This window comes from Balaenoptera borealis (assembly GCF_965194805.1).
Source record: "Balaenoptera borealis genome assembly, chromosome: 20".
Taxonomy (NCBI): Eukaryota; Metazoa; Chordata; class Mammalia; order Artiodactyla; family Balaenopteridae; genus Balaenoptera; species Balaenoptera borealis.
This window is the reverse complement of record NC_138879.1, coordinates 42,980,078-43,003,558: the sequence shown is the minus strand read 5'-3', so window position 1 is coordinate 43,003,558 and position 23,481 is coordinate 42,980,078. Positions and strand designations below refer to the sequence as shown.

Below are 23,481 nucleotides of genomic sequence, written 5' to 3'. Positions count from 1 at the left end.
GGAGAGGTCAAGGGTTGACCCTCCGGTCGGCAGTCCTGGTACGAGCCCTTCCAGCCCCAGCGCCAGAAGAGTGAGCATATGAGGGTCCCAATGATCCCAAGCCTCAGTTGTTGAGTAACTTCCAGCTTTTGTGTCTTCCCAACCAAAGCCCTAGGTATTGTGGAACAAAGGTGAACTGGCCCCATTGTGCCCTTTCCAAATTCCTGACCCATGGAATCCATGATCATAATAAAATGGTGGTACACTACTATATTTAAAATAGGTAACCAACAAGGACCTACTGTATAGCACAGGGAACTGGGCTCAATATTCTGCAATAACCTAAATGGGAAAAGAATCTGAAAAAGAAAGGATACTTGTATGGGTATAACTGAATCACTTTGCTGTACACCTGTAACTAACACATCATTGAATCAACTGTACTCCAAAACAAAATAAAAATTAAAAAAAATAATAAAATGGTCATTTATTTTACTCCACTAAGTCTGGGGTGGTTGGGTACACAGCAATAGTTGACTGGAATCAAAATTTGGGAGCAGAGAGGTGCTACTGTAACACAATACTAAACAGCTGGCACTGGCTTTGTGAAGTGGGTCACAGCTGGAAGAGCCTTGAGGAGCCTGCTGGTGAAATCACGATGGGCTTTAAGCAGGTGGTCACAAGGGCCTGAAGGGAAGCAAGTCAAATATGATTTCAAGCTTGAGGAAAGGGGACCCTTGATACAAAGTGGCAGGAAATTTGACAACACTGTTGACTATGGGAAGGCAGAAAACAGAAAACGTACCTAACAAATTCAATGATCTAGATAAGGATTTCTAGACAGGACACTGGAAGTGCCATCTGGCTGCTTCTTGCTGTCTATGAAAACACGTGAGAGGAGAGAGATGATCTTAATACAGAACTGTTCAGCTTTCATGCAAAATTTAGAGGAAATATAAAGCAGCCTGCACTTGCTGGGTTTGAAAATAAAACTGTTTCTTATTCCCAGCTTCTCCAGATGGCAAATGATTCTCAAATTGGGAAACGGTTTCAGGGCAATGATCAAGTCCAGAGCGGGACTGTAAAATCCTTTGTCAAAACCTCAGAAAGATCTAAGGCAGTGTCACATAGAAACTTCCAGGCAGATTAAAGATCTTCAGGGCGTGCCTTTCTCTATTAAACAATGGGGCTCTTAAGAGTCTCAGGGACCTTGTCCCATAGTAGCTCATAAGGAGCCCCAGGTACAGGAGAGCTTATCTTGCAGAGGTTTGTGGGCGTGGTTTCAGTGGATTATAAATTGATGCACAATAAGCCCACCAAGATTTCAAAGGAATTGTATCAGGTTGGACTGAAAGGGGCAGAGACGTTACAAAATGTGCAGAGGCTTTTGCACCCCCAACCTTTGATGGGCAGGAAGCAGACCAAGAAGGCTACTTAGTTTCAAACACAAATGGCCCTTGACTATTATGTGCCTCCCATTTCCCATCTCTTGGAATGGGGAGTGTCTAGTGGGGTATCCCATCCCTGTGTCACCATTGTATGTTGGGTATGTGGGGCAGACAACTTGTCCTTTTAAGGACCTGGGTTTCACAGGTCTTCAGATTGAAGAACTCTAGTTGAGGAACTGCATCTAAACTGACTTACATGATGAGATCCTGGACCACAACCCTGAACCTGATGACATTAGGGGATGAGACTTTGGGGCATCTTGGGTGGGGGTGAGTATATTTTGAATGTCAGAGTAATGAAAATAATTTTTTATTTTTTGAAAATAATTTTTGACGAAGGGGTAGACTGTGGAGGGTTTAAAACTTGTTCATAAATCCTTTGACATTCCTCCCATTGAGAGACGGGGGTCTCTGTTCCCTCCCCTTGAATCTGGGCTGATCATAGTACTTGCTTCTAACCAATAAAATGCAAAGAGGTGATGCTGTGTGACTTCCGAGGTTAGGTCATAAAAAGGGGATGCAGCTTCTGCCTCGTTCACTGGGACGCTCATATTCTGAGCCCTAAGCCCCCCGTAAGAAGCCTGATTACCCTGCGGCCACCATGCCATAAGGAAGCCAAGAGTCTCTGAAAGGGCTCATAAGGCTCTCCAGTCAGTAGCCCCGGTCTTCAAGTCCTCCCAGCCCAGGTAGGTGTCAGTCATCGAAGTGAATGAGCCTTCAAATGATTCCAGCTCTCAGCCCTTGAGTCGCCCCCCAACCTTCTAGTCTCCTCAGCTGAGGCCCCAGATACTGCAGAGCAGAGACAAGCCATCTGCTTTGCCCTTTCTGAATTCCTGACCTAAAAAAACCTATGACCATAATAAAAAGGAGGTGGTTGTAAGTTTGGGGTAAATTGTTATGCAGCAATAGTGACCAGAAAATAGAGAAATCTTAATTTTGTAAATGTGTCATGGAAAGAATGCATAGTTCAGGATAACTAAGAGTTTATGCCTTTACAAACAAAAATCACTTTCAACAAAACATTTTTTAAAAATTTTACCATGTTGGAAGAACATGTAAGAACACACTCTCTTTCAGAAATATTTTCCAGCTTCATTAAACATTATAAAATTATTCTTTTACTTTCTTAAGGATTCAGAGTTGTTATGGTGAACAGTAATAAGTAAACGTGCTTTAAAACAGATGCCTCTTCAGGGCTACTGGCGTTCCTATGACCATACCCCTTGGACCACATGTTCCAAAAATCATGCCTGTGTGTGTAAAGCACATGACATTCTAATGGTGAAATAGACCCTTTTCTACAAAATACGTGCCATGAGCAGTAACCAAAAAATTGTCTTAAAGCCAGTTTAATCAACTTTAGGCACAAGCACTTAGTTATAAGCCTAGTACTATTGATCAATATTATTCAGGTCAATGAAAATCATTGTCATCAACTGACAAAAGGGCTAAGTTTCTACTATTTATCGATAAGGCCTTTCAACCCTTGATTTTAACAGCTTCATGAAAGCAACTCAGCAAAACTCTTCAATAAATTTCCAATATCAACCCATCTAACTGCACTGAATAAATGACATCTCCATATTCAACTCCAATTTCTTCCAAATATTCCTCATCCTGACAGGGATTAAGGGCACCGTCAAGAAGAAAATTTACAACCTAGATAATGTTCCCATCACAAACGAACTTTGTACTTTACGATACAAATTCCTTTAGAGAGAGTTACCCAGGAATCTGGGCCTGCCATAGCCTCCTTTATTAATTTAAATGTTTGAGTCATTTTTCCCTTTTGGTGCAAGTACCTCATTTGTGGCGTGCAAGTTTGACTTTTTCATATTTAGATTAAGTGTGTCAAATTCCTTACTAGAAAGGGGGTTAGAACCTACCAGTTCATGGGTATCAGCCACATGGCTAATTGTTTTCTTTTTGCTAAAAATCTCAGACAGGCCTATTGGAGGTCTCTCTCTTAGATTATCTGGCAGTTTGAGTTCCAGGGTTTGTCTTGCAGCTTGGTATTCAGTAGTTTCATGAAAAACTGAATTTTAATTCCAAAAAGACTGCTCTGAGGAGACAGCTCAAGAAATCACTCCAACAAGCTTTTTAATACCAAGCCATCTAGTAGAACTAAACTGAATCGCCTCAGAGTCCTCCTGTACTTTCAGTTTTCATATATTGCAACCATCAATATGCCTGCGTGCGAGAGACTGGCTCCTGCTTAATTACTGCTTCAGATTTATTGTTGTGGGCTTGGGGACCAGATCATCAGATTCATCCCAAGGGTGCATGAAGCAAGATAAATGGCCCAAGAGGGCCCTTCTTTAGAAAGAGCATGCAAAATTTAGTACACAAACTCCATCACATCTATCTTGACTCTGCAAAAGTTGTAAAATTTCTCCACTTATATTCTATTTATCCCCTATGGTTCATTTAGGCCAACGTTCTCAACCCCAGCTGCATGTTAGAATCAGTGGGGCTACTCTGATTTATTTGGTCCTGGATGCGGCTGGGCATCTATAGTTTTTAGAACCTCCCCAAGTGATTCTAATCACACACCACCATTGATTTAGGTAAAACCATTACATAACTTCATCTTAGACACTCAAATTATCACTTTACAAAGCTAATTGTTTTACTAATCAAGTTTTATATGATTTTGAATTTATTTTCTTTTCTCTCTTAAAATACCAACTTAAGTTACTCTCCTTATTGGCCTTTTCATTGAATTTTTTTTAACCTTACAAATTAACGATCCTCTCAATGCAGAGATTATTCCCTCATAGTTTTAGGTTTCCTTTCCTTATCTTATGTTTGTCAGCAAGTTGAATCCATGTAGACTAGTATTGCTCTATTTTAGGGATGATGAGTGACTTTTGATCACATCCTGGTCATTCTGGGTATTATGTTATGAGACTCTGGATTTAATGTAAATCTACTTTGTCAGGCTTCTGCTGAAAAGGGACCAGTAGGGGAAGGAGGCACCAATGCTTTACTGCAGGGTGGGAGGAGTGGAAGTCCAGGCCCCACTTGGGCTCCTCAATACCACCCTGCTGGGGAGTATGAGAGGCACCTTAGAACCACCAGGAGCTGGTGGAAAGCTAGCTCCTCACCTGGCCTCCCCTGACTCTATGGAGAGGGGAAGGGGCACCGCCCTTTCCCTGGGTGGGGGGGTGGTGCAAGTCCAGGCTCCCCTTTGGGTCTCTTTGATGCCACCCCAGTGGGGACAGGGAAGGGTACCTCTTCGCTTCAGGAAAGGGTAGAGGTCCAGGCTTTCTGTGAGGCCTTTGCTGATGGAAGTTAGGGGGGCCTGCAACCCTCCTAGGTGTTTTTCCAGAGAATGTTTGCTGTCAAATAGGCTGCCCATTTCCTGGTCCTTGGCAAGAGAGAGCAAGCTTTTCTTGTCTGTGCCCATCTGGATAGGGGGCTTCTCCAGCAATGCAGTCTGGGATGTACAGAGACAAAAAGAAATCCCAAGGAGCTCATGGTCATGTTGCTTTTCAAGTCTTAAAGTCCCTAGCTGGTTCACTTTCTCTCCACCTTTCAGAGTCTTCTTAACGTTTGTTTTATAATATGATGTCCAGGGTTTTTAGCTGTACTTAGCGAGGAGGATAGGGAGAAATGCATCTATTCTATCTTGTCCAGAACTGGAAGTTCCAACTCTCTATTCTAGATCATGCATGCAAATGAATTAGAAAATGTGGCTTTCTCTTTAGTGAGTTCATGATGCAGCTGGGGAGCCAAGAGGCATATATTGCAGGAGGGGACCACATGGGCTTAGTGGGAGAGGGAGCTGCAAGTTTCCCTCTCCTTAAAATACCGATAATTCTCCAATGCGAATGTCAGCTTAGATATTTCTTGGAGTGCCAGATGGGTATTTGGCCTGTCTGGGGAAAACTCAGACAGGGGTCTCGTGGAGGGCCCATGGGGACAACAGATTTGACTTAACCAAGATGAAACTCATTACCTTGCCTTAACCACTGTCCTTCTTGGGGCCCTATTTCAATTCGGTATCACCAGTGGCACCATGTCCCAAGCCCCAAAGAGTATTTACTGAATGGTAGTTATTTCACCAGCCTCTTCCCAGTTCATCCAAACTTTGTAACGTTGTCGGAATTAGCTTCCTAAAAAACAAACCTCTTCAGGCCTCTTAAAATCTGTTGCTCTGCGTTGCCAAAAGCAGTCATTCACAAATCCCTTTAAGAATCTGAAAAAAGCCACAGGTACTCTGTATAGAAAAGTGCACAAGTGTTTGCATATACTTATGAATCCCTGAAACTCTTCCTTGTCTGAGAAACCAGGTCCACCCTTCCTCCACACTCTCTCAGCAATTCATGCTGCTCTGTTTTAGCATGTAAGGAGTTGTCCTGCGATGATGTCTGTATCTATTTGCCTCACCCACTAAACAACAAGCAGAGGCAGTCTTTTTCCTCTTTATTTCTAGCACCTAGCACAGTGCCATAGCGCCGCAGTAGGCAGCAGACAATCACGATTTACTGAATGTGTGGAGGACAATGAGTAAAAGGTACAGATGAGGTCGAAGGGCCCTCTTTGCTCAGGAAACTCCGATGGTTCCCATGTGTTCCTCTTTATCAAAGCCCTACCCTTCACTGTAGCCTTAAAAGCCCTGTTCTCCTGGTAATTTCCCCTTTCTCTCCTCACCCTCTCTGGATGCTCTTATCCACTCTCACGGTTTAAGCTACACCCACTCACGGCTTCCAAATCTGTCTCTATTCTGGATCGTTCTCTAGACAGTTAATTGTCTAGCGGGCCTCTCCATTTTTCGTTCCTCAGACTCCTCAAATGAAATCCATTTAGGACTGAATTTATTTCCACCCTCTCCTACCACATCTTTGTTTCCCCCCACCTACATTTCCCATCTTGGTGAGTAACCATCACTGCCTACCCAAGTTGTCCAAGAAAGAAATCTATGAGTCTAGACCCTTTCCTCTCGATGCCCAAGGCCTTCTACTGCTTAAATAGCTCTAGAATCCAGACCTCTTGACCCCTTTAACTGTCCTTGCTTGAGTTCAGGCCCTTGTAATTTCTTTTTTTTTAATATATATTTTTAAATTTATTTATTTTATTTTTATTTATTATTTTTGGCTGTGTTGGGTCTTCACTGCTGCACGTGGGCTTTCTCTAGCTGCGGCGAGTGGGGGCCACTCTTCGTTGCGGTGCGCAGGCCTCTCATTGCGGTGGCCTCTCCTGCTGCGGAGCACGAGCTCTAATCGCGCAGGCTTCAGTAGTTGTGGCTTGAGGGCTCAGTAGTTGTGGCTCGCAGGCTCCAGAGCGCAGGCTCAGTAGTTGTGGCGCACGGGCTGAGGTGCTCCGTGGCATGTGGGATCTTCCTGGACCAGGGCTCGAGCCCGTGTCCCCTGCATTGGCAGGCGGATTCTCAACCACTGAGCCACCAGGGAAGCCCAGGCCCTTGTCATTTCTTAACAGGATTATAGCAGCAGCCTCTGAACTGCTTTCCCTGTCACCAGTCCTGACCCCTCTAGTGCATTCGTCAATGCCCATTTATTGAGCACCTACTATATGGCCACAGCCCTTCTCTCATGGAGTCTATGTTTTAATAGGGAGTAGGGGGAGCCAGAGCGTAAACAGCTGTATAAGGTGACAGTGGTGACAGGGTCTATGAGGAGGAATATAGTAGCAGTACCGAGGTGTAGAGAGGGATAGGATGGATGCTTCTAGAAAACCCCTTGGAGGTTATTCTGGGCAGAGAGCTGAATGAAGTGAGGGAGCCAGGCAGTTATCTGGGAGGAGAACACTCCAGGCAGAAGGACAAGCGAGAGGACAGAATAAACGGTGAGGACGCTGAGGGCTGACTTTATCCCACCCCTCTGCTGTCCACAGGCACTGGACTGCCGGTCTGCAGGGGGTTTAAGAGCTGATAATTATTGAGCATTTTACTATGTGACAAGAGCTACGCTAAGGACTTCACATGCATGACTTCACACTTGTTTACATGCACCTCATTTCAGGCCTCAACGCGCCACTGCGGTGGGTGCTATTGTTAAAATGGGGCATAAATGCAACAACTACCCTCATGTTTCCACATATCCTAATGCCTGTGTTTGCCAGACACTGCCCACCGGGATGTGACTCTTCTTCTGTCCTTTACCATTTAGAGCGTAATAGTCTTTAAATGCAACGTGAGATATTTTTACAGTTCAACGGGCTTCGTGAAATGGTAAGGGATGGAGGAGCAGGGGAGTAAGGGCAGACACTGGAGGAGGCTTCCTATGGAGCAAAGTGACTGTTCCGTGCACAGAAGCCAAAGAAGTAATCTAGCCATGTCAGGAGAGAGGATCCTGAACTTGTCCACTCTACCTACCCTGCCTGATGTATCTCCATCCCCGACACGTTGTAAAGACGTCTTTATTTAGATATAATTCCAATAAAATAAAATCTTTTTTTCGGTCTGTTATGTCAGAAAATCAGATTCTCCCTGCAGTGCATTAGAACTTTGCTATAATCATTCAGTGTAAAGAACGTTTGCTCTGAACCTCAACCAGTAACAAAGAAATAAGCTCATTTATTTAATACCTAAGAGTTCAGGACCAGTGCAGGACTGCCTCCCAGTGATGTGGGGAGGGTCAAGTGAGACAGTGTATGGTGACGTCCATCACAAGGGATGGAAGTCAGCAAATATAAAGTGATTATCTCTACTACTCTTGTTGAAGGAAGATCTTCCGATGAGACCATCTGCAAACATGAAACCATAGCCAGTACCTTCAAGAAGATTTAATTTTTGATATAGATCACAGGATCCCGAGGCTTTCCAGAAAACACACACACTCTCTCCCTGTCACTTTCCCACCTATGTGTGCACGTGCCCGTGTGCTTGCACGCGCACACACACACACACACACAGAACTGAGAAAAATCTAATGGCAGAACTGAATTTGGGGGCAAGTCCAACTTTGAACAGATGATTCCAAGAAATAGCTAGAACGACAAAAGTGAATAAATTTGGTTAACAGAATAGTTAGATCAGTGGATTGCCTCCCTGGCTGCACCCTAGGGACCTTTAAAACATGCCGGTGCCTACCCACAGAGACTCAATTTCATTCGTCTGGGATGTGGCCTGGGTATCAGAATTTTAAAAAAACTCCCCAAGCTATTCCAATGTGCGGCCAAGGTTGAGAACCCCCGAATTAGAAGCTACAAACATTTTTGATTTGGGCTTGACAAGTGGAAACTAAATGAAATCAAATTCAAATCTCCTAAGTATCAGGTTAGCAGTGAAAAGCACCATATTTTTTTCTGGCCTGTCTGAGACTATGGTACCTTTTCCTACATGCTTATTCTTGGAAAAGACAGGATTGCAATTAAGAGAGAAACAGCTGTGCAAATGGAAGTACAATGTGGCAGCTCGATTCCAAGTGCTGTTTTTTTTTCTCCAAAAGAAATGAAGCAAAAGGTTTCCTTTTTCTTTTTCTTTTTGTACCCTAATGCACCACACCTTGAGAGTCCTTGACAGGTAGAACACGGCTGGTACACAAGCTCTTGTCTTGATTATGTCATTTCCTGCGGGATCCCCAAGGCCTACAAGTCACTTATCCTCAAAAGGTTACGATGAAATATTTTAGGAAGCAATTATTATTGTAAGAAAAGACCTAAATAAACAAGGAGAATGGGGGGAGAGAAAAAAAGAGAGAGCATCACACGCAACTAAGCCAGAAGATGCTTAGCATTACGGCTCACTAGGGCTTTGGGGCTCTGGTGTCTGAAAATCTGTACTGAAATCCTGCACTAGTGACCAATACCTCTGGGAATTGTAATGGTTAGAGACGACTGCTTATGGTAAATGGTACTAAGCAAATCGAGTTATAATGTCGAAAGTCAGGGCTTTGGGGCAGGAGGTAAACTCCATTTTCATCAGTACTGTACTTGGAAACTCAAGTGATTCATTGATAAATGATACTTAACTTCCTGCATAGAATTCTTATAAAGATGGAGACACAGTATATTCACATCTCCTAATAGGGCTTCCCTGGTGGCGCAGTGGTTAAGAATCTGCCTGCCAATGCAGGGGACACGGGTTTGAGCCCTGGTCCAGGAAGATCCCACATCCCACATGCCACAAAGCAACTAAGCCCGTGCGCCACAACTACTGAGCCTGCACTCTAGAGCCCGAGAGCCACAACTACTGAAGCCCATGAGCCTAGAGCCCGTGCTCCGCAACAAGAGAAGCCACCGCAATGAGAAGCCCGCGCACCGCAACAAAGAGTAGCCCCCACTCACCGCAACTAGAGAAAGCCCGTGCGCGGCAACAAAGACCCAACACAGCCAAAAATAAATAAATAAATTTATAAGAGAAAAAAATCTCCTAATAAATGCCTGACACTGGGCATGTGACTAACGTTAGTTCTGCTATTTCTTTCCTCTTCTTAAAATAGGATCTGAGTTGTATGCGTTATTCATCATAAAATGGGAGGCGGTGATAGGAGGTTACCATCGGGGTTGTGATTCTGAGGGCTCCAGGGTCTAACGGAAGCCAGGTGCCACTGCCTGTGAGCTTTGTGACCTTGGCCATTACTTTACCTTGCTGAGCGACAGTTTCCCCTGGAGAGGAAGGTACAGTCATCTGTACCTATACAGCTGCCACAGGCCTGTGCTGGGCGGGCTGGTTCGCTTCTCTGCCTCTCCCACGGGCCTGTGGGCAGACTGAGTGATAGACTATTCCACTGCTAGTGCCTGGCAAATGCACAGCACATAGTAGGTGTTCAAAAAGGCTGACTGCGGAAAAGAGAGCGCTGATAAGACAGTTGTGTAAAAGGAAACCTATTACTGCAAGGTTAGTGACGTCTGTTTCTGCAAATGCACAGATCTTTTATGTGCATGCCTGCATTCAGGGCTTTGTTTTAAAAGGATCTTGTTTCTAGCAATCTGACCTCTGGATAAATGAGGTGGTGTCATACTAATTTTCTTATGCTTTATTTTTAAAAAGGCTTTGTGTTTCTTTAACAAGATAGCTTTTCAAAGGAGTCATGCATTGGTTCTAATGATTGTTGCTTTCAGACACCGCTTTCATACATCTTTTACATTTGTAATTGAATTTCCAAGCACAGTACTAATGAAAATGGACTCTACCTTCTGTCCCAAAGCACTGTCTTTTGAAACTGTAAGTCGGTTTGCTTATTTAGTATGGTTTAGCATTAAGCGGGGGTCTCTAACCGGTACAACAAAAGGCATTTACTTCCAAACACATGTCAGGAAAACAATCAATTTCAGGTTAGCTCTGAAATTCTGACTTTTTTCTCTTATTTAAAAAAAAAATGAGATAACATGGCTAGATGTCACATTTCTTAGAAGTATTTTAAAACCATGTGGCTCACTCAGATCCAATCATAAAATAATGGAGTGCTGAAAGAAATTACAAGGAGAGTGGACCATTTCATTGCCACAGCATCAGAGCAAGAAAAGATTCTTGAAAAATTAAACTGAAACCCTAACATCTTTATCTTTTAAAATTCTTCTTTAATATAGACATTGCTTTTTTTCTAAGAACGGAGGTTTCCAAATACCCAATATTGCTAAGCAATGCTCTTTGTTGTAACAGGCAAAAATATAAACGTTTGCACAAGATATTCAAAATAATAATACAGCTTGCAGGAACTGCTGAGAATTAATTAGGAAGGTAGTAGGCTTGTTACCCAAATAAATAAATAAACCCGAGTGCACTCAGTGTCTGACATTAAGGGGTTATATACTTTCCATTAAAGAGGACTAATAAATATAGTTTAAAGGCTCGAGGGAGGAGTGAGAGAGAAGGCTGGCGCGCACCAGCTCAGGCGGTGCCAGACGTCAGCTGACTGCCTCCATTGAGATTACCATGGAAACACCTTCTCCTGGGACAATGCCACGAGGGCAGGGTGCTTTAGAAATGGTGATGGGGAGCAGAGCCAGCAGGCCCATGGATTTTTAGCAGGATTCAGCCCTGTAACATATTACAAGGACAATCTATCTTCCAAATGAAACAGTATCTTTCCAGCCAGTCGCGTCAGATAGAGTAATAAAGCATGATGCCTGGCAAAATTACAATCCATTTACCTCTACAAAACAGTCACACCCTTTCAGATAATTGTCTCTCTTCTCTCACCCGCCCGCTTGTTTCGTAAGTATTCTCCATAGGACTAAAGGAGGTATTTGTGTAAATTAATTGGCTGCTTCCTTAGCCATCAAGCCCATACTGATAAAAAGGGACTATATCAAATAGCATTCAAGGGCAGATTCAAATATTTTTCAAACCAACCCATCAGGCAAAACCAACACAGTTCCCCCAACAAAAGGGTGAGAGGAGTTCCAGCTGAGGTCAGGTTAAATGTTTCAGTTTATGCGGTCTCCCTCGAAACCGGTGAACAGATTTCATGTTTACGCAAATTAAACTCAGCCTTGGCAATCAGCTCCCTGAGCGCCGGCTGGGGAGAGCCCATGCCCACAGGAACTCGAAAGGCAGGGGCAGCAGTGCATTGATTCGAGCAATGTGCCACAGCCATGGGATGCAATTTTCCCCACTGATTTATAGTGATCTCTAGGATGATACACAGAGTTAAAGAGGTTGTGACCAGAGTTTTGCATACAACGTGACTAATTGTGTGGGCTACTTCTTGCCTTTGTTCTCTGCATCAAGCTGTGGCTACCACGAGTCTCCCTGCTTTGCAAAACATTTGGATTCTGATCCCACTGCCCCCCACCCTGTATAAATTTTAACCTTTCTTGACAACTGTTTTGGAATTAATGCTTTATTTCGATATTACCATTTACAAATATAGTGTTGAGAGTGACTCAAGGGGGATGACACTAATTTGACAATAACACCGATTCCTAACCTAACTAACTATGCAGCATTTGTACCTAGAAAGTCACTCTGTGGTTAATAAAGGGGTCACCTGTAACTTGAGTGTTTCATCCTCAGATTTCTGTGTACAGTTAGTTGACCATGCCATTTGTGAGGGTATTCGCAAAAACCTTTCACGGTTTCCTATTTTTATCTTTCCTGTGAAGAGTGACTGGAACCATGGCTAAATGATAAATTGACTGAATAATTTTTGCTAATGGAAGGGAAAAAAAGGTCTCAAATTTATCTTTTAATTATATTTTGTTTAGGCTTATGTAAAGATCAGTCGTTATCTCCTGAACACAAACGAACTAACCACAGAGAGGGGAGAGATGATTCTTGTAATTAAAGATTGACTGAGACCCCAGTGTGTGCTGGGTTATATAATTTAGGGTAATAGAAAAATATGTGATACCACTACACACCTGTTAGAATGGCTAAAATTAAAAAAAAAACAAACTGGTAATAGCAGATGCTGGTGAGGGTAAGAAGCAACAGAACTCTCAATCATTGCTGGTGGGACTGCATAAATGACAGTCACTTTGGAAGACAGTTTGGTAGTTCTTATAAAGCCAAATTTGGCCTTATCACAGGAGCTAAAATTGCACTTGAAGGTATTTACCCAAATGAATTGAAAACTCGCGCCCATACGAAAACCTGCATGTGAATGTTTCTAGCAGCTGTATTCATAATTGCCAAAAACTGGAAGCAACCAAGATGTTTCAATTGGCAAATGGATAAACAAACTATGGTACATCCATACAATGGACTATTATTCAGCAATAAAAAGAATAAGCTATCAGGCCACAAAAAGGTATATAAAAACCTCAAATACTTATTGCTAAGTGAAAGAAGCCAGAAGGAAAACGTTACATACTGTATGATTCCAACTATATGATATTCTAGAAAAGGCACAACTATAGAGACAGTAAAATGATCAGTGGTTGCCAGAGGTTTGGGGAAGAGAGAGAATAGTTGTAGAAACATATAAGAAGTATCCAGGTTTTCCTTCCTGGCTGCCTGAGGATCAACCACCATTAGGAATGACACAGTAACTATCTGGACCAGGAAGTTCATGACCAACCAACTATGGAAACAAATGGTCACTGATGTCCTTCATCCTGGAAAGGCAACAGTATCTAAGAAATTTGGGAAAAACCAGACAAAATGTACAAGACTACACTAGGTGTCATCTTTGTGTTTGGATTCAGAACCATTTCAGTGGTGGCAAGATAAATGGCTTTGGTGTGATTTACGATTCCTTGGATGATGCAAAGAAAAATAAAGCCATACATAGACTTGCAAGACCTGGCCTGTATGAGAAGAAAAAGACTTCAAGAAAACAGTGAAAGGAACACAAGAACAGAATGAACAAAGTCAGGGGGACTGTAAAGGCCACTGATGGTGCTGACAGAAAGAAGGAGTCAAGATGATGCAGTGACTTTATCTGCTGTGATTGTGCAGATTTTAAATAAGAGGATTAAAAAACTGTGAAAACTTAAAAAAAAAGAACTATCAAGCAGCAAAGCATTGGAAGAACTTTGTTATAAAAAGAGATTGGGAAAAGGAACTGAAAATAACAGGTATTGTTACTGATGGGCAACTTATTAATAGGTAAATACTTGATGGCAATATTTATCTTAAGTTTTTTATGCTAAATTCTAATTGTTCACAGGAAAACATGGGATCTGTTCTACAAGCAGTTAGAAATTTAGGCTACAGGGAGGGCAACATAATAATAGCTTGGCTACAATGAAACATTTTCCAAAGGCGATCCACAAGGCAGAGTTTGCTGTATGTGTGCCTTCTTTGTTGAGATGCAAGGTATAATCTGAAGTATGTGGAAGTGTACTATTGAAACAACAAAATTAACACCTCCTGATCTAACTTCCAGTTTATAGGAAATACAGGCACTAGGAGAGTAAGTTACATGAACCATGAGGAAACAATCAGACAAATCCAGATGAGACCAGTGCTGGACTCTTTAAAAACTCAGCGTCAGACTTGAGGATACGGGGAGGGGGAAGGGTAAGCTGGGACGAAGTGAGAGAGTGGCATGGACATATATACACTACCAAACGTAAAACAGATAGCTAGTGGGAAGTAGCCGCATAGCACAGGGAGATCAGCTCGGTGCTTTGTGACCACCTAGAGGGGTGGGATAGGGAGGGTGGGAGACACAAGAGGGAAGAGGTATGGGGATAGATGTATATGTATAACTGATTCACTTTGTTATAAAGCAGAAACTAACACACCATTGTAAAGTAATTATACTCCAATAAAGATGTTTAAAAAAAATTAAATAAATATTGTCCCTTAAAAAAAAAAACAAAAAAAAAACAACTCAGCGTCATACATACCAAGTGTTAGTGAGGACGTGGAGAAACCAGAAGTCTCATACTGAAGGGAATGTAAAATTGGAGCATCCACTTTGGAAAACAGTTTGGTAGTTTCTTACAAAGTTAAACAAATGCCATATGGAATAATTCCGTTCATAGATAGCCACCCACGAGAAATGAAAACACATGCCCATGTAAAGTCTTGTATGAGAACATACGTAGCAGCCAAATGTCCATCAACTGGTGAATAGAGAAATGAAATACAGTAGATCCATGCAATGGAATATTACTCAGCAATGAAACGAAAGGACCAATGATATATGGAACATGGATGAACCTCAAAAACATTAGGCTGAGTAAAGGAAGCCAGACACAAAACAATATCTATTGTTTAATTCTGTGTGCATGAAATTTCTAGAAAAGGTAAAAGTATAGAGACAGAAAGATCAGTGATTGTCTAGGGCTGACGTTGGGAGTGGGGATTTACTGCAAATGAGCACGAGAGAACTTTCTGGAGTGACGGAAACGTTCCAAAACTGGAATTATGTCATGTTTGTACAACTGCATAAGTTCACTAAAAGTAACTGAACTGTACCTTACAATGGGTGAATTTTGGGGTAAGTACTCTAAATGTATTAGTTTGCCAGGCCTGCCATAACAAAGTACCAGACCAGGTAGCTTAAACAACAGAAATCTATTTCCTCACAGTTCTGGAGGCTGGAAGTCCAAGACCAAAGTGTGGGCAAGGCTGGGTCCTTCTGAGGCCTCTCTCCTTGCTTGCGGATGTCTGTCTCAACCTGTGTCCTCACATGATCTTTCCTCTGTATGTGTCTGTGTCCTAATCTCCTCTTCTTATAGAGACACCAGTCATAGTGGATCAGGGCCCACCCTAATGCTCTCATTTTAACCTGATTACCTCTTTAGAGATTCTGTCACTAAACACAGTCACATTCTGAATTACTGAGGGTTAGGACTTCAACAAATGAATTTTGAAGGAACACAGTTCAGCCTATAACAGTAAATTATACCTCAGTAATGCTGTTTTAAAAAGTCATTATAATGAAAAAAAGGGTGTGTGTGTAGAGATACAGTTTTGGACTAAAAGAGATGTAACTACCAAATTCAAAATATGAACCTAGATGGGATTTTAAAAAAATGGGTATAAAAGACATTCTTTGAACTACTGAGGAAATTTGAATATGAGTTGTCCAACACATAATGGATAATGATTATGTATTATATTAAATATTATGGAAATATTATTAATTTTCTTAGATATGAAAATGGTATTGTGGTTATGAAGGAGAATGTCCTTATTCTTAGGAGAATGCACACGGGAGCATTTTAGTGGTGAAGTGTCATGAGAGAGAGAAAACAAATACGCCAAAAAGTAAATTAAATACTGAATCTAGGTGGAGGGCATATGGGTGCTCCCTGTAATATCCTTTCAACTTCTCTGTACATTTGAAAAATTTTATAATAAAAAGTCAGAAGAATAGAATTAGCAGTGAACTCTGAAGGGGTAGAAGGTTCTAAAGGTTGGAAATACACCTATATCAAAGATTTCCTTTATTCCTTTCCTTCCTGGCTAATTGAAGTAGAAAATATACTCTTCTAAAGCTCACACCCAGTTATAGCTTTCTATAAGTGAGAAATGGTTAGTGTTTGTTTCTACTATTGATACGTAAAATCCAGAATAAAACATACCACAGATTTTAGAATTTTTAAAGGTTGGCAGGGAGGAGGCCAAGGAATATGGTTATAGCTCACTTAGAGTAACAAATAGGTAAAGACCTTTTTTTTTAACATCTTCATCGGCGTATAATTGCTTTACGACATTGCATTAGTTTCTGCTATATAACAAAGTGAATCAGCTATATGTATACATATATCCCCATATCCCCTCCCTCTTGCGTCTCCCTCCCTCCCACCCTCCCTATCCCACCCCTCTAGGTGGTCACAAAGCATGAGCTGATCTCCCTGTGCTATACGGCTGCTTCCCACTAGCTATTTATTTTACATTTGGTAGTGTATATATTTCAATGCTACTCTCTCACTTCGCCCCAGCTTACCCTTCCCCCTCCCCGTGTCTCCAAGTCCATTCTCCATGGTAAAGACCTGTTTTAATAGGAGCAGCAAACTGGTGCCCCGTGGGCTGAATACGGCTTACAAGACGTGTTCTGTTTGGCTTACATGGCATTTAACAATCAGGAGACCTTACATATAATACAGACTTCAGCTTTTTTTCTAGGTGAATCCAAAGGTCTGGCATACTAGACTCTGGCGTGGTCACAACCGATTACAGTGGAGTGGTGACTGCCCCTTGATGGGTATGAACTTTATTCATTTCTGAACCTGACTGACTCCTAAAGGAATCTGACTTTTTGACAAAGAAAATGGGTAAACAGCAAGCTGTCCCTTCTGCTAGGATCTGCTTTACCAGCATCCCCAGCTCTCTTTTCCTCCACATGGATACAGCTAATGAGAACATTATATTGGGAGGAGGGTGAAACTGAAGGGAGAGATTTTGGAAATTTGTTATAATTTTAGAGTTCATAAAATCTTTGCCCAACAGTCATTAAAACTGTCTTTGGCACAAAGATAGACAATAGACCAACAGAACAGAGTAGAGAAACTAGGAAGAGACATATGGACACACTTGATTTAGGACAAATGCGGGGCTGAAGAGCAATGGGGGAAAGATGGTCTTTTCAACTGTTTACCCATACGGGAGAAAAATAAACCCTGGGCTGATGCCTCGCATATACACAAAAATCAATTCTAGGTGGACTGTAGTATGTCAATGTGAAAGGCACAGCAATAAAGCTTATAGAATACAGCAGATGAGAATATCTTCGCGACCTTGGGACAGGGAGTGATTTCTTAAACAAAAATAAAAAAGCATCAACCTTAAAGGAAAAAACTGATAAACTGAACTATATCAACGTGAAAAATGTTGTTCACAGACAACACTAAAAGAATGAAAAGGCAAGTCCCAGAGCTGGAGAAAATATCTGCAACACATGTAACTGTCAATGGGCACACAGGCAGAGTATAAAAAGAACTCCTAGAAATCAATTTTTAGAAGACAGCCCAATAGAAAAACAGCAAGAGACTTGAACAGGCACTTCATAAAAGACATCCAAATGACCAATAAACACATAGAAAGGGGCTCAACCCTATTAGTAATAAGGGAATTACAAAGAAAACCCACAATGTGTATCCGTCAATGGATGGATGGATAGAGATGTGGTATACATTCACAATGCGATATTGTTCAGCCGTGAGAAAGAAGGAAATCCTGCCGTGTGCAACAACCTGGGTGAATCCTGAGGGCATTATAACGGAAATAAGTCAGACAGAGAAAGACAAATACTCTATTATATCATTTATATGTAGAATCTAAAAATGATAAACTCGGAGGAACAAAGAGTAGAGTGGTGGTTGCCAGGGGCTCAGGGGAGGGTGGGGAAAATGGGGAGATATTGGTCAGAGGGTACAAAGTTCCAGATAGAAGATGAATAAGTTCTTGGGATCTGTTATACAGCATGGTGATTACAGCTAATAATACAGTATTACATAACTTGAAAGTTGCCAAGTAATCAGATCTTCAATGTTCTCACTACAAAAAAGAAATGGCAATTATGTGACGTGATGGAGGTGTTGCCTGATGCTATGGTGGTAATCATACTGCAACAGATAAATGTATCAAATCAACACACTGTACACCTTAAACTTACACGATGTTATATGTCTGTTATACCTCAATTAAGCTAGAACCGTAACTACCACATACCTATCAGGATTGCTGAAATTCAGGACTGTCAGTACCTAGGGTTGGAGAGGAAATGGAGCAACTGGAACTTTCCCATTTTGCTGGGGGTGGGGATGGGGGTTGTAAACCAGTATGACTACTTTGGAAAACTGGAACTATCTACTAAAATTCAATAGCAGTCTCACTCCTGGGCGTTTGTCCAATGAAAATGTATGCATCATATAGACACCAAAAGACATGCACAGGAGTGATTTTTAAAATCTCAAATATCCATCAACATGTGAATGGATAAACAACTTGTGGTATATTCTCACAAGGGAATGCTACACAGTGATGAAAATGAGCAAACTAGAATTGTATGAAATACGTGGCTGTTCTCGTGAAGATAATGTTGAAAGAAACACAAAAAGGAATACACAGTGTTTGATTTCACTTACATTAAATTCAAAACGAGCAAAAGTGTGCTTCTGAAAAGGAAGGAAGAGGTAGCGACTGCGAGAGGACACGTGGGGTTTTTTGGGGAGTCCTGTTAATGACCTATATCTTGACGTTGGGGACAGTTACACAGGTGAACTCACTTTGTGATAATCTGTCAAGCTATACGCTTAAGATCTGTGCATTTTTCTGCATGTAGGGCATACTTCAATAAGCAAGTGAAAATATTTGCCCAGATGTGAATAGCAGTAGAGGGTGTGCTACATGTCAATAAAATATTCCAAGGGTCTGCCAATCCAATGCTCTCAGTTTTACTTAAATGACACCAAGTGCCCATTAAAGTTAAGTGCTTGGGGCACTTAGGTGCTGCTGCGTTATAGAAGTTCAATGAATTAGAAGATATAGATAATGAATTGGATGGGTACTTTTTATGGTGCATTAGGAAAGCAACAAATAGTGGTCCCATATTGCCTGGCTGGGAGCTATAAAGAAACTGAGGAAATACTTTTCTGCTGAAAGCACAGGTTCAAAAACTGGCTAGACCCATTGTCAAATTGCAGCATCAGCTGAATTTTTACCTATGGCGGTCGTCCATGGGCGCAATTTAGGTCCTGCTTGACAAAGACTGGGATCCTGGCAAGTGGAATGGCGGTAGGTGGGAGAGTCCAAGGACCCAAGGATGCCTGATGAATGTAGCCTACTTGAAGCACTGCTCTCCCACTGACTCTTTCCCACTAGGAAAACCTAATGACCCACCTCAATAATCAGCACGTCCAAATGTGGCTGGGGCCTAAGGACAACAGTCAAAAATTGTAGAGGGAAGAGATCATTTACACCTCAAATGAACTGTAGTCATTATCGGTGCTATGCTAGGAGAAGTCAGGGAAGACTATGCATAGATTTGCAAGTGCTTGACAAGGAGCTGAAGTACCAGTTTGGATCCTGCAGAATTGGTTGCTATGGTGAGGCCTCATCAGAGACACGGTGTTCAATGTTACTGCAGGATGAAACTCTAATGGTTTGGTGGGTTGGCTGACTCAGACCTAAGCCTAGCACTGGCCCAGGCCATCTGGCAAGAAAGGTAATTGTTAGTAAGAAGACACACAAGGAGAAGTAGAGACAGAGAATGGCAGAAACTTAGACCATCTTAAGCATCATGTTGCTGAGGGGGTCACGGAATAATATGATCCCTCAGAGCTGCCTTAAAACCTGAATAGCTTCCTGGGTTTCTGTGAGATTCCTTTCCCTTACTACCACGTGTATCCTCTATCAATAACAAAGCAAAGCATTACTTGAGATAGTATATAGTCATATTGGGGCCCAGGGCAGGCCCCCAAATATGTCTCAATGGCATATCGATTGTTTTGAATTAAAGTTACTTAAGAAACAACCAAATGCAAGAAGGACACTTTGATGCTCCTCTCTGTTTCTCTGAAACTAGGAAATAAACCTCTCATGTGAAAGGTGCCTTCCCTGGGCTGGGAGGTAGAAAGACATCATTATCGTCAGAGACAGGGAATTCAGGTCTGAGAAGCCTGTATAAATAAACCTTGCTACTTCTTTACTAATTTACTACCCAAGCCCAATCTTTGCTTAAATTCCTTATAATTATGCACCCGAACCTAAGTTTCTCTGTCCTGTCCAATCCTCACAAATTTATTGTTTTTTTGTACATAAAGACATAAAAGTTACCTGCTTTTGGTCACTCTCTGTGCATCATTTTATGATCTCCTGTGCCCACAAAACTAAGTTGGGTTTTCTCCTGTTAATCTGCCTCGTGTCAATTTTATTATTAGTCCAGCCACAGGAACTCAACAGGGACAGGGGGAAATTTCCCCCTCCCCCTAATACCAATCTGTTCCCTGGAGCCAGAAAAGTCCAACTAACACAGGAAAGGCACCCGGGCAGAAGGAGGAATGAAGAGCAGAGAAGGGGAAGAGTAACTGTGGGATCCTCAGCTATATGTTTCCACTGATTACTCTTATTTCTGAAAACTTTCCAACTTGATTCTGAAACACAGTGTTCCCAAAGTTCTTTCCCTTCCTGGAATAATTCATAACCTTATGGAACTGAAGGGAAATTAGAGCTCATTTGGCACATTAGAAGAGAGAGGAGAAAATGGAGGTCCAGAAAGAAGAGATCTCCTTTTTATTCCATTTCCTTCAGCCACTCTCTTTTCCCCACCATTTAAGCATGGATGTTCTCAAATCACCTGCCCCTTCTCCCTCTAGACTCATAATTTCAGCCTCCAATTATACATGCATCTGTCTGCTCTTAAATTTTTACCCTAAGTGCTGAATGCTACCCACCACTCCTTTACAATATTAGACGCCAGTGATCTATGGGGTATATACTTACAAGTTTCACCAATACCTGAAACTCAACTTAGTTAAGATTGAAATCTTTCTCCTTCTTCCCCTCCCAGCTTCTTCATCCCTGCTATTAGCAGTATCATTTTTAAAGGTTCCTTGTCTTAAACTTTGTAACTGCAAAACATTTCATACAAAAAGGATAAAGAATAAAATAACAAACACCCATGTCCCTATGATCCAGACTTAATATCTGGCTGTGTTTGCTTCAGACTGAACAACATTTTTATAGGTAGACACGGCTGGAGGTCCTGTGCCCCATTCAATCTGCTCCCTCCTAAGAGGGCAGTTCCTCCCCAAAGCAGGTCCCGAGACAAAGGCCGATGAGCCTCAGAATTGATCCGGGAGGTGCAGGTACACGGGCGAGGGAGTGGGCAGGTGGCTCAGGAAGGGAAAGCAGCCAGTAGGGCCCGTTACTAAGCAGCTAACACGGTGGGCAGCGCAGCCGATTCCTACAGAAGAGCTCCAGCAAATGGTGTGAAACACACCTGAGAATCATTGTGACCGATGAATGGTGGGGATGGAGCATTTATACCCCACACCCACTAGTCATTTGGGTGGCTGGGCGTTTCCAGCCCTCCATGGACTCCAGCAGCCTGAGGGAAGCCTTTCGACAAAGGTGTTGGCTGTCAGAAGTTAGGCTGTTGTGTACAAAAATGGTAAGGGAATACAAGGGGAGGTGGGCAGAGTACCGACAGCATCTGTGACAGTGTGTATCCATCCTATTGACATCGTTTACCTTTACGAGTGTTAAGCATGGTTAATTTTTGTATAATATGATATTATTGATAACACTGATGATGACAATGATGATGAAGGGTAACACTGACTCTAAGTGTACACCAGTCAACATGAAAAAGGAAGGTAGTTTGCGAAAATAACTTCGGTTCAAAGACCTGCTTAACTACTTATTGAACTCGTATCACGTGCCTGATTGATTTCCCTTTAATAGAAAGTAAGGAAAAGAAATAAGGTACACTTTATTAGACTTTGACAAAATTTGGTTTTCTCCTGTATCTTCCTTCATCTCCTTCTTCGAGACTGCAGGGTTATTAGGCTTAAACTGTGATGGCTATATAAGACTACAAGTCTTTGCTAAGAAGACTACATATGATCAAGAATGTCTCAGAACATCATTTCCTTCTTAGCTGCAATCCATTCGCCTTCCTACTAAAGGGAGAAAGGTGTGTATGCATGTGTGTGTGGGATGGCGGGACTGGGTGACGGAGACAAATCTCAGCCTCATCATCGGGTGACAGGCCTGCAGGGATGTTCTAAATTATTTAGCAAAGCCAGGAATAGTTTGTCTTCATTGAACCTCACAGCCAACAGGACTCCTGATTTAACGAAATAAAACTATAAAACAGTATGTTTCCTATTCCCTTTTGCAGAGGCCAAAAGGATTTAAAACAATCTTTAAATAGTACTCCTCATAGATCCCATGATTGGACAAACCCAGACCTCCCTCTTTAAGAACGAGCGGACAGAGGAAAGTCACGTGACACATGGAAAGATCCAGCAGTCCAGGAGGATCTTTTTAAAGATCAGAACAAACTGTCACTTGTAAAGCAGACCCCATACAGCAGGATAAACAAATTTTTTAACGTCTCAAATTGAAATTCAAGGAGACACCCACCAAATTTCATATTTCAAATAAGGAATGATTAGAGAATTTGAAAACCCCATGGAGAAAGTGAATAACTAAGCGGGTTTAGATCAGAGGTAAAATATATTGGTGAAAATAACTTCTGGAAACAGCATACATTTTACATTTAAAAGAGAGGTAACGTTTTCATAAAGTAATTCCCTACTATTTCTCTACCTGATTCCATTTCCACGTAAAAACAAGCCTTATGAAAATCAATAAGAAAATACATTTCATGTCATAACATTTAAGTAGTGAGTGGGATTAGTGATAAAGGTCACGTAGAATGCAGAGTCCTACACTTTAAAACAAAACGCCTTCGTTTTTCTACTGGAAGCTTTGATCCTCCTTATAGAAAATCGTACTTTTGTATAAAACATGAGATTGGCAGAAAATTTTAGGAATTCATGGACTCCCTAAAGCCCCAGAGGTTCTAGTGATCAGTCTGGTGACCCACTCGTGGTCTATGAACACCAGGTTAAGAATCCTTTATTCAGAGAGAAGCAGAGAACACTTACATTGTATAGAGGGATAGTCTTCATCACTTTGTACTGCTTTGTGGGATCCATTTTATACAGGTGACGGTCAGTGACAAAAATTGCTCGATCTTCCACCTTACTAAAGCGATTCACCTGTAAGAAAACA

General features: G+C 41.8%; 1 protein-coding gene and 1 pseudogene across 4 annotated transcripts in view; one reads left to right on the top strand and one right to left on the bottom strand.

The window, feature by feature from the left end:
• The window catches only part of MYO1D (myosin ID), a 349,962-nt gene that overhangs the window by 117,578 nt on the left and 208,903 nt on the right, over positions 1–23,481 (bottom strand). Inside the window, exons 20-22 of one of the 3 annotated variants that reach the window (XM_082370869.1) lie at positions 23,355–23,468; positions 12,326–12,457; positions 8,160–8,378 (exon numbers count right to left, since the gene is read on the bottom strand). In XM_082370869.1, coding sequence (XP_082226995.1) covers positions 8,175–8,378; positions 12,326–12,457; positions 23,355–23,468 — 450 coding nt within the window. In that variant the 3' untranslated portion in view covers positions 8,160–8,174. Of the gene's footprint in view, positions 1–8,159; positions 8,379–12,325; positions 12,458–23,354; positions 23,469–23,481 lie in introns of those variants that run through there. The other 2 variants (XM_082370871.1, XM_082370870.1) reach the window with 2 other exon arrangements.
• Positions 12,464–14,616, top strand: LOC309617941 (small ribosomal subunit protein eS24 pseudogene; annotated as a pseudogene). Its single transcript has one exon. The product of its transcript is annotated as a small ribosomal subunit protein eS24 pseudogene (transcript).